General features: G+C 36.0%; 1 protein-coding gene across 4 annotated transcripts in view; it reads left to right on the top strand.

Moving 5' to 3' along the window:
- The window catches only part of ABCA9 (ATP binding cassette subfamily A member 9), a 61368-nt gene that overhangs the window by 25060 nt on the left and 24663 nt on the right, over nucleotides 1-11645 (top strand). For all 4 annotated transcript variants that reach the window (XM_032429540.1, XM_032429539.1, XM_032429537.1 and 1 more), the window contains 8 exons: nucleotides 33-152; nucleotides 369-507; nucleotides 1143-1233; nucleotides 3529-3668; nucleotides 6390-6509; nucleotides 7670-7868; nucleotides 9769-9935; nucleotides 10599-10732. In XM_032429540.1, coding sequence (XP_032285431.1) covers nucleotides 33-152; nucleotides 369-507; nucleotides 1143-1233; nucleotides 3529-3668; nucleotides 6390-6509; nucleotides 7670-7868; nucleotides 9769-9935; nucleotides 10599-10732 — 1110 coding nt within the window. The remainder of the gene's footprint in view (nucleotides 1-32; nucleotides 153-368; nucleotides 508-1142; nucleotides 1234-3528; nucleotides 3669-6389; nucleotides 6510-7669; nucleotides 7869-9768; nucleotides 9936-10598; nucleotides 10733-11645) is intronic.

The following is an 11645-nucleotide window of genomic DNA, read 5'->3' as shown; positions in this document are numbered from 1 at the left end:
CTCCTCTCCTCTTTTCTTTCCTTTTTGGTTAGATGCAACAAGTTTTAAGGGACTTGGAGATGGAAAATATTCAAGATATTCTTGCTCAAAATTTAAGCGGTGGACAAAAAAGGAAACTAACTTTTGGGATTGCCATTTTAGGAGACCCTCAGGTAAGTCGAGCCCTAATTATTGGTGAATGAGCTTGAGGACTGTGGAACTAGTGTATTCCATCCAACTGAATTTGCAAATGGTAAATATAAAAGAATTGTTCAAGTGAAAAATTAAGTAGTAAGATATTTCTCCCAAACACTTTTACACATATATTGTTTTTTAAAAAAAAATTTACCTGAAAGTGGAAAATGATTTTATGTTTCCCTACTGTGCAGGTTTTGCTATTGGACGAACCAACTGCTGGATCAGATCCTCTTTCAAGGCACTGTGTATGGAACCTCCTAAAAGAGAGGAAATCCGATAGAGTCATTCTCTTCAGTACCCAGTTCATGGATGAGGCTGACATCCTGGCTGGTGAATTTTTTTTTTTTTTTTTTAGATTCCACATATAAATGAGATCATACAGTATTTGTCTTTCTCTTTCTCTGATTTATCTCACTTAGCCTAATGCCTTCAAGTTCCATCCATGTCCTTTCATGGTGGTTCTCGGTTTTCTCTCATGTGTCTTAGTGAGAAATTAGGGATATGAGTGAAATATGTGTAGATAATTTCCAACACACCTGCTATGGGTGTATGTGTGACTTTCATGAAGACAGGAGATTCTTGCTGTCGTCCATTTGAATGTCTGCGTCTCCATGTACATTGTCCCACAGATGTATTCTGATCCTATTGCAAAGCAACTCGTTGGTTGTAAATATATAGCATACTCTCAAATATATACTATGTTTTATTCAGTAGGAATGTCAGTTGGCTTGAAACAGATCCTCCCATTGTATGATGATTTTTCTCAACATACTAGAGAATAAACTAACATATCATTTAAGTTATTGGATAACAAAGAAATTGGCTTACGTACGACCAGAATTAGAATGCAAATATTTTAGTGGGTCATGCTCCTAAAATGCATTATTTGTTAATGGATTTGTTCTTTTATAAACAGTGAGAGAATAACCTCTTGATACAATGCATTGTTTTTCTTTTCTGCTTAGATAGGAAGGTGTTTATATCCAATGGGAGGCTGAAGTGTGCGGGCTCTTCTCTATTCCTGAAGAAGAAATGGGGCATCGGCTACCATTTAAGGTACAACCTGTGTTGTTGGAGACATATTAGAACATGTTGCAGACAAGAGATCGTATTAGTATGTTAAAGTAGGCTACAAAATTATTAAGATCCTTTCAAGAGCACTGTGTTAGAACAACTGATCTCTTTCTTAGCTAGAACGAAGGGCAGGTGGGATTGTAGACATGGAGACTACAAGGATGATTAAGCTAAGTTTAAACAACATTTTTGGAAAATATTTTCACAACACCTTGTTTGCAAAGAGAAATTTAATGGCATTCCAACCCTCTCTCAACATTTTTCCAATGCTTCTTTTTGTTCATTGTGACAATTTCAAGTCTCCTCTCTGTTCTCCCTGACTTCATCTTCTCCCTCATTCTTTTCTCTCTTCTTCTCTTCCTGATAGTAATTAATATCATTATTAATTATTATTATTATTATTATTAAGTAATGTCTATCACTTATTCCATATTGGCTATGCTCTAGGTTCTTGCTAAGATATTTACATATGGAATACTCATATAGTCATATTTAATCCTTCAGATAACTGTAAGAAGATGGTATTGTTAGCCTCTGACAGGTCAGGGAGTTTTAGTAATATACCCAATCTCACATTACTTAAAGTGGTAGAATCTTTGGGCCAAGATTACAGGTGTGATATGAATCTCTCCCTATACTTCCTGCTAAAATATTAGTGTTTCTTTTTTTTAAGATTTTATTTATTTATTTGAGAGAGAGAATAAGAGAGAGAGAGAGCATGGGGGGGGGAGGGTCAGAGGGAGAAGCAGACTCCCTGCTGAGCAGGAAGCCCGATGCGGGACTCGATCCTGGGACTCCAGGATCATGACCTAGCTGAAGGCGGTCGCTTACCCAGCGGAGCCACCCAGGGGCCCAGTATTAGTATTTCTTAAAAAATAATTTAAGGCACTTTATCCTCAGAGGTTAAATGTATTCTGTACATTATTTACTGAGGGTTTAATCTGATCAAATCTACCATTCCATCATGATTGCTTGGTACAATCTAATTGAATCAATACCTTCCAACTAAAATGGACCCCTCATTGTTTTCTAAGTATGTTCCGTGATTTAGTTGTCTTCTCTCTGCTCAAGGTAGGATGTCTGTTTGACATGTCCTCCTTCAACCCATTTTAGCCAAGTTCAAGTCTTATCCATTCTTGAAAGTCTTTTTTGAATATTTTCTCCTTAATAAGCATCCTCTTTTCTGGAACCTGGGCAGCACTATTTTGAACTGTTGCCTCAGTCAACTTAATTAACCGGTCTTTGATCCTCAGTAATTTCATTTTATATAATAGTGGTAATAATACCCACATTGCTTAATTGACTTAACTTCCCTCTTCCTCACTTCTTCTATAATATGCTGCTTTATATGACTGCTATGTTCCAAGCTCCTCCAGGGAAAGTTCTGTATTCTTTCTGTTTGGGATCCTGGATCGTGTATTGCATAGGGCCTTGTAAACACAGAATAGTTTTACCTAAAATTGATTTTTTAGGTTTGTATCATCAAAGTGATGTCCTCATCATTTGATAGCCCCAGTAAATTTCAGTGGATGTGACTAATAATGGTGCTTCTAAAATCTGATGATTTCATGAAGAACTTTACGTGTTCTCACCAAGAAGACAGATCAGCTTTGACTCGAATAAATTTTGGACAATAAAAATGATAAAATCAGCTAACATATATTGAAGGTTTACTTGGTGCAAGGCTCTGTGTGATCACATGCATACTTTATATTAATCTGTCTTTTGAAATTCTTTGAGAGCTGAGTATAAGAACACTGATTGGAATTTTGATGGAAATTTGACACTGCAAGACCTTAAGCCTGAGTTCTGGAATGTGGATCAGTGGGACATTAGGACCATGTTCTTAATGACTCTATCAAGTTACCCCTGTGTCTGTGTTCACCATGTTCAAGTCTTAGTTTTTGCAAAACCCGTACTTTACTGCAAAGGGGAAATTCAAAGCTGAGCTTTTGGATAGATGGAGACAAAATCAGGCATTTCCTCCACCTCACTTCAGCCAACATCTAGCTGAATATATCTTTCCTCCAAATAATAATCCTTGAGTTATTACCCCTTATACTGGTGTCTCTAGATTATATAGTTTGGACTATATTAATGTGGACTATCTTTGGACTATTTATTTTTAAGTCTTGCTTCTTCCATTAGATTATATATATATATATATATATATATATATAGTCTCATAAATATTAATGAAGTGACAAACATACTACAATTGTTTGTAGAGATGGTATTGGATAAAAATAGCATTAACATGCTCTTTTTAAATGTCAGTTTGCATCTGAATGAAATGTGTGATCCAGACAATATAACATCACTTGTTAAACAGCACATCCCTGATGCCAAATTAACAGCACAAAGTGAAGAAAAGCTCATATATATTTTGCCTTTGGAGAGGACAAACAAATTTCCAGGTAACAGAACATAGAGACCACAGAATGATTTATAACGATGTTACTAATGATAACGGTGGCCTCAAGAATGATGGATGACATTTTTATTCTTGCTAAGTGCATGGCACTGTGCATAATCCTTTAATATTCCCCAAAGTTACTGCTAATATTAGCCCCTGATATTATCCCCAGATCACTTATGAGGAAACTGAGGCAAAAGATGCTAAATATGCTTCAAGTGGTAATCTGGGCAGTTAAGAGGTACAGGACCACATCAAGCTAAAATTAAGAATATTTGGGACATTTGTTTCAGGAATGAATGAGAGAACCTGGTCCGGCAAGGAGGGGTCTGTGAAAACAGCATAGAGTGTTAAATGGGAGCGAAGGGAATGGTACGCTGCCACATGTAGATGGTTTTATTATAAACACCGTGACATAATGTTATAATCTAAGTAACCGAATAGTAATTATGATCAATTCTAAACTCACAGCTTTGCTGCAAATACAGAAGCCTGGAGGCTCATTGCCATTCCCACTTTTCTACCTGGTCCCCCAGTATGATTTCATTTGCCAAGAGTTTTCAGGTAGATTGCATTAAAAAAAAAAAAAAGTATAACCATAGAATGTGTTTGTTTTCAGTTCAAGGAATTTGCCAGCTTTTAATGGAGGATAATGGCTCCGGGGCTGCCTGCTTGAATCAATAAGCCTGCCATAATCATGGTTCATAAAGAAATATAGTACTAGACAGTAGAGTGTGGTGATTGAAAGCTGGGATACTAGAGCCAGACTGGGTATGTTCAAATCCCAGCAGGGCTGTTAGGAGCTCCATTATCCTGGACAGGTTATATTACCTTTCTGTACTTCAATTTCCCTATTTGTAACAAGGGAATAATGAGAGTACTAACTTTATAGGATTCTCATGAGGATTAAATTATTTAATATATTTAAATATATTATTAAGATATTAAAAATAAGCACAGCACCTGGAATCATACCTGACATAGAAGCTATGGTTATTTCTCCAAGTCTAAGACAGCCTCAGCCCTAGGATGTGTTACCAAGAAAGAAACAGACAATGACATACCAGCATTTGTGATACATTCTCATTTCAAATATGGTAAAAGATGATGAAATGTATTATCTTAGAATCAGTGAGATCACTGCAGTCTTAGATGTGTATACCATGTCTTTGATATACGTGACCTATGGAAGCAGAAACCTTTATGAAACCCACAAAGCAAAGTGTTACCTGATTATTTGTTAAATGCATTTCAAAGGGGAATGCACAATTTAAAGAAAGACTGAAAAAGAACCAACACTTAGGAACCATGACTACATCTGTATTTTTATTTATCTAACATACCCTTAAGATAGATACCTTTAATTTCTCCCAATATTTGAATTAGTTTATCCTTTATTCTACTTCACATTTTCCTGAACTTCCCCCAAACTATTCCCAGTATCTTAAAAAAAAAAAAACCTGCCAAATGACCTACTAATCCCTATAAAGACCTACCTTCTTTTTAAAATTTTTTTGCAGCATGATGTCCCTTTTATTTTTTTATTTAAATTCAATTAATTAACATATAGTGTATAATTAGTTTCAGAGGTAGAGTTCAGTGATTCATCAGTTGCATATAACACCTAGTGCTCATTCTATCATGTGCCCTCCTTAATGCCCATCACCCAGTTACCCCATACCCCTACCCCCCCTCCCCTCCAGCAACCCTCAGTGTGTTTCCTATAGTTAAGAGTCTCTTATCCTTTGTCTCTCAAGACCTACCTTCTTTGAAGGCTCTTGTGTAATCTTCATACCGTGGTCAGAAGCTGAAAAAGAGAGATAGAGTAAATGCAAAGTTACATACATACTTTATCCTTTCCTTTAACTTATATATTTCTCTAAACTAGGGAAGATTGTGCAGCACCTAATTATTTCTATAAACATTAGTTATTTTGCATTTGTTATTTTATTGCCTACTAGTTATTCCTAAGAGCATTCTTCTCTCAGTTTTTGGAATAATATTCCTGAATTAACAAGGTTTTAGAATTTAATATTTCCTACCTTAGTCAGTTGGGGGTGCTATAACACATACCATAGGCTGGGGGGCTTACAAACAGCATACTGATTTTTGACGGTTCTGTAGGCCGGGAAGTCCAAGATCTGGGTTCCAGCACCTTTGGGTTCTAGTGAATTACCTCTTTGGGGTTACAGAGTGCAGACTTCTTGTATTCCCATACGGCAAGAAGCAGGGAGAGGAAGCCAGCTTTCTTGTGACTCTTTCAAAGGTATTAATCCCATTAATCAAAGCTCCACCCTCAGGACTTCATCTAATCCTAATTACCTCCCAAAGCCCCCACCTCCTAATACCACCACACCTGGAGGGTAGGGTTTCAACATATGGATTTATGGGAGACCACAAGCATTCAGTTCATTTATTACACTCCCATTATCAAACAGAATTAATTTTTTAAAAACAGAATAAATAAAACATAGTATTTCTTAAAGAACTCTGCATATGTAGCTTTCCAAGAATGAAACATAGGTGATTACAATTTTATACTCAAGACATGGACACACACTGTATAGGTTATTTTAGAAATAAGGGAATGTCTGTATCATAGCTTTGTTTCTTATGAATGCTTTTGGCTTATCACACATGTTCTCTGTTGTTGAAAAATATAGTTACTATCAATCTCATTACAAATTATATTCTTCTAATGCATTTTTGTGACTACTTTTAGATCTTTACAGGGATCTTGACAGATGCTCTAACCAGGGCATTGAGAATTATGGTGTTTCCCTGACAACTTTGAATGAAGTGTTCTTGAAATTAGAAGGAAAATCAGCTATTGATGAATCAGGTAAAAACAAAAGAAACTTCAATTTTATCTTTCTGTAGAATATTCTATTTTGAAAATATACTTTGAATGATGAGGTTGTATGCTTTTGGAGGTGCTCTGATTCAGTCTGGTCTTGGGAAAACTTAGAGCAGAGAAGAGATATATTTCTATCTCCTTCTTCCCTTTTCTCCCAATACTGGTCCCCCCTCTTAAATTCCTTATTTTGTACTATGCATTTTACTAAGGGTGTGGGATATAGCAGTATACAAGACTAGGTCCTCATGGAGTAGACAATAAATATATAATGTAAGTGCTATAGAGAGAAGGAAATTAAAATTGTATCTTGACAGTTAACTTTTCTTGTAACATTTTGAGGCTACTGTTCCAATATCTTCAGGGTTACATTGTTGTTATTGGAAAGATTTGCTGTTGGTATAATTGCCATTCCTTGGAAAGTCCTCTCTACTTGATCTAAGATAATTCCTTGTTTCTGGTTTACTCTTTTCTATGTTCTTTTTTTTTTTTCCATTTTCTATTTTTTATTGATTGAGTGGATTTTTAAAAATACCTCTTTCCCTCTTTTATCCACTTTTGAAGTTATATACTTGTGGTTATGCTTAACTTTTAATATACATATACTATAGCTTTCTCAAAGTCTAGAGCTGATCAGTTTCTCTAGGCTTGTCTTCCAAAAGAGGTAACTTTTTTCTTGTTTTCAACCATGGCTACATGAAAAAATATTGTCTCTACCAATTTTATACCCTTGGAAGGGGATGGGGAGAGTTCTATATATATACCAACTCTTCCACCTTAGTCAGAAATACTGATAGTTTATCTTTTGCAATGAGTAGATTTTTCTAGGCTAAACATGGGTTTCTTTTCATTGATTTCCCTAGAATAAATTAAGTCCTTAAAGCTATAGACATAAACCTTTTTAAAAAGAAAATACAAGATTTCTTTCATTATGTCATTAGTTTTTCTTCTTGTATTATGCCTTTTTTTTTTTGCTCTGTTTCCTTTTCTTTGGTAGTTACTCTCATAATGCCATGAATTCGTTTATTAACATCTTTGCCCAAGATTCTCTACTCCAACACCATTTGGTGAAAAGATGGTCATAGAAAAATCTAAGTAATGCACATCTAAAATGACACATTATAAATTATTGATTTTATGTTTTATAGATGTTGGAATTTGGGGAGAGTTACAAAGTAATAGGACAAAAGACACAGGAAGCCTTGTTGAGCTGGAACAAATTTTGTCTTCCTTTAAGGAAACAAAGAAATCAATCAGCGGCATGGCTCTCTGGAGACAGCAGCTCTGTGCAATAGCAAAAGTTCGCTTCCTCAAGTTAAAGAATGAAAAAAAAACTCTGTTGACCATGTGAGTACCCAAGTGTTTCAGATATGTTGGGTTAGTGCTCTCAAAATAAATTCAAGGGGAAAAAAACAAAAACAAACAAATAAATAAACAAACAAAACACAAGAAAAACCCCTCTGAGATAAATTCCAGCAATTGCATGTGGTCTTTTTTTTAACACAGAAAACAATTTCCAATTGCTTTGGTGGGTATGTAATTAAACCCAGTAAAGTTTGGGCTTTTTCTCTTAATTTCACACAGAATCTGCTCTTATCCAAGGGTTGAAATCGTTTTTCTGAAGCATGGAAGTTAGCACTTGGGTCCCATCCCCAGAACTTCCTCTTTGCCCAAATAGCCCTGTGCCAGGCTGGATCTGAGCCATCCGCTCTCTGGAACCTGCTTCATGGTTCACACATTTCCCTATAGCTTCGGGCTGTTCATTGAGTAATACCTCCTTGCAAAAATCCTGCTCTCCAGCCAGGAATCATTCATTAAAAAATATTTGTTAGCACTTCTGCATAACACTCTATGTTAAATATCTGTAACACTTATCAAAATAAATCAGACATGAGATTTGGCTCTTGAAGATAATTAGAAGTACACTCAAAACCATAGCATAAGATTAGATAATATTGTCAACCAGAACATTCAGTATGTGAAAGATTATGTTCCAATATGGGCATCAGAAAAATCATTTTATATGAGGGAGAAATGGAGTCTGGTGTAGGAAAATGTAACAGTTAGCCAAGGAAAGAAAGGAGGATGGAAATTCAGGCAGAGGGGGCAATACTGACTATGGAGATACATGGAAACTCAGAAGAGCTATTATCAATTTGAGTCGATTACAACATAAAGGATCCAGAAAAGTAAAAAATAATTTTGATAACGTATTACATACAGCTGAAGAGTTTGGGCTTTATGACTAGGAAGGAAGTATTGAAGTTTTCTTTTTTATTTGAAAAGATGATTGACATAATTAGAACAGATTGCCAGGGAGGGGCACCTGGGTGGCTTGTCTGTTGGGCATCCGACTCTAGATTTCAGCTCATGTCATGATCCCAGGGTCATGAGATCCAGCCCTGTGTCAGATTCTGCACTCAGCAGGGAGTCTGCTTGGGGATTTCTCTTTCTCTCTCCCTCTGCCCCTCCCCGCACTTGCACTCACTCTTACTCTCTCTGTAAAATAAAAAATAAAATAAAATAAAATAAACAGATTGCCAAATTGCACTTAATTGGGCAACAGCGCAAAAATGGCTCAGAAATAGTAGACTCTAGAGACAAGGAAAACAGTCATTGAGGACAATACTGAAAGAGGTCAGGAGAGAGACAATTAAGGTCCAAACTTGAAAAGTGGAAGAGAAAAGTTTTTAGGCACCTAATAATGATGATATGACAGAAATTTTCAGCTATTCAGAAAAGAGACTTAAAGGAGACAGATTAGTGGAAAATGATCCTTGGGAACTTGAGTGAATGAGAAAACGTTGTAATTTATACAAATTGGGAACAGGAAGGGAAAAAGTTTCAGAGTGTGGTACGTTTGAGTGTTGGTGGTATATGCCTGTGTTCAGTGGTCTAGAAAAAGGAAGAAATGCAAGATGGAAACAGAGGAAAGAAGTAGGAATTGGAGAGATATTTAAGAGTCATACCTAGCCAACATCATGAGCTTGAGTGACATGTCCAAAATGGGGGGGGGGGCGGAGGAGAGGCATTTAGAGAGATAGAAAGACCAAGCATAGATACGTAGGAACCATTTCATTTTAGAAAAAAGAAATAAGGGGTGGGGGTGGGGGGGAAGCATGATTCCTATATTTGATTAGTGCTTAGAATTTATTTCTATTTTAATATCCATTATCTACTCAAACTTAAAAATCTACAAAAGTTGCTATAGATTTTTTTTTTTTCTTTTACATTTTCCTCCATGTAGATTATTGCTTTTTGGCATCAGCTTTTGCCCTCAGCTTTTGGAACATCTATTCTATGAGTTATATCAAAAAAGTTATTCTTGGGGACTGACTCCTAATATGTACTTCCTCTCTCCGGGACAACCACCTCAAGCTCCTCTGACCCACTTACTGGTCATCAATAAAACAGGTAAACATAGAGCTAAAATGTAACTTTTCAGTGTTGTTCTTCTTGAGAGATTCCCCAGACAACATAAACCATGAGGGGAAAAATAAATTCTGTATGTTTTAGAAAACACATATGAGGCCAAATAGGAAATTAATTTTAAAAAATGAAAAATTCAAGGTTAGGAAGTTTATGTTAGAAACACATCTTGCAAGGTTACTTAAATCCTAAAGTTGATTGCACCGAACAACCAAAGGGGATTTAGTAAGATAAATCATTGACTGATCTTTGAGGCCTTTCCACAACATTTTTGAAGTACTATGCATTCTTGGGTGCTGGAAAAAAATCTGTTCCAAATTTCTAAGAAAATAGAAGATTAATATCTTTAAGGATTATGATGTTAATTTTAAGTAGTATTTTTACACTAACAGAAATTATATGTAAATGGCTAGGCTCTAGGGAAAGTAATCTTGTCCCATCTTTGATATCAGAATGGATTTTGGTATCATAGCATCATTTCTGCCTTTCTAAGGAAATCCTTAGACAATCTTTTATTATGGTATGCTTTGGGTGACATCATTTAGTTTACTTTAGGGTTTTTTTTGTTTTGTTTTTGTTTTTTTTTATTATTACTTGCCTGTTGTTTTACTTCCCTCTTGCTTCTTTTGATTTTTACCTTCATGATAGGGTCAAGTATTGATAACTTTATACATTCACTGAGGCAACAGAACATAGCTTTGGAAGTGGATGCCTTTGGAACTAGAAGTGGCCCAAACGAGCTATCATACAATGGTGTTATCACTGTGTCAGGTGATGACAAGGTATGTTGGGTTCTGACTGTTGCATCTCACCAAAGATGGGGTATGGCCGCCATTTGAATAATACCTAACAACGGACATAAAAGGCCAATTTAACACAAACAGATGGGATATCTCTCATTTGTAAGAGGAGAAGCTGTACTGCAAATATTTGCCCATAGCCTCCATTATAACAACACAGAATGAAATGCTGTTTGATTTTATTCCTCATTAAATTGTATGCACTATTATTCACAATGAATTTAAATCTTATTATAGATTGTATTCCATTCCAATAATGAACTTAAATCTTATTCTCAATTGGATTTCAACTCAAATGACACTTTGAGGAATCCTCTAATAAGAAGTCTGATTAATATCTATCGTGAACTTCAGCTCCGTTACCAAAAAAAAAAAATCGTTCTTAATTTTTTTACAGTAGACTTTTTTTTCTTTTTTTTAAATTTTTTTATTGTTATGTTAATCCCCATACATTACATCATTAGTTTTAGATATAGTGTTCCATGATTCATTGTTTGTGCATAACACCCAGTGCTCCATGCAGAACGTGCCCTCCTCAATACCCATCACCAGGCTAACCCATCCTCCCACCCCCCTCCCCTCTAGAACCCTCAGTTTGTTTTTCAGAGTCCATTGTCTCTCATGGTTCTTCTCCCCCTCCGATTTCCCCCCCTTCATTCTTCCCCTCCTGCTACATTCTTCTTTTTTTTTTTTCTTTCTTAACATATATTGCATTATTTGTTTCAGAGGTACAGATCTGAGATTCAACAGTCTTGCACAATTCACAGCGCTTACCAGAGCACATACCCTCCCCAGTGTCCGTCACCCAGTCACCCCATCACTCCCACCCCACCCCCCACTCCAGCAACCCTCAGTTTGTTTCCTGACATTAAGAAGCTCAAGTCTTGGCTGCTAA

Source organism: Phoca vitulina, unplaced genomic scaffold, assembly GCF_004348235.1.
Source record: "Phoca vitulina isolate PV1807 unplaced genomic scaffold, GSC_HSeal_1.0 scaffold41, whole genome shotgun sequence".
Taxonomy (NCBI): Eukaryota; Metazoa; Chordata; class Mammalia; order Carnivora; family Phocidae; genus Phoca; species Phoca vitulina.
The sequence above is the reverse complement of the archived record's forward strand: the minus strand, read 5'-3'. Positions and strand labels throughout refer to the sequence as shown.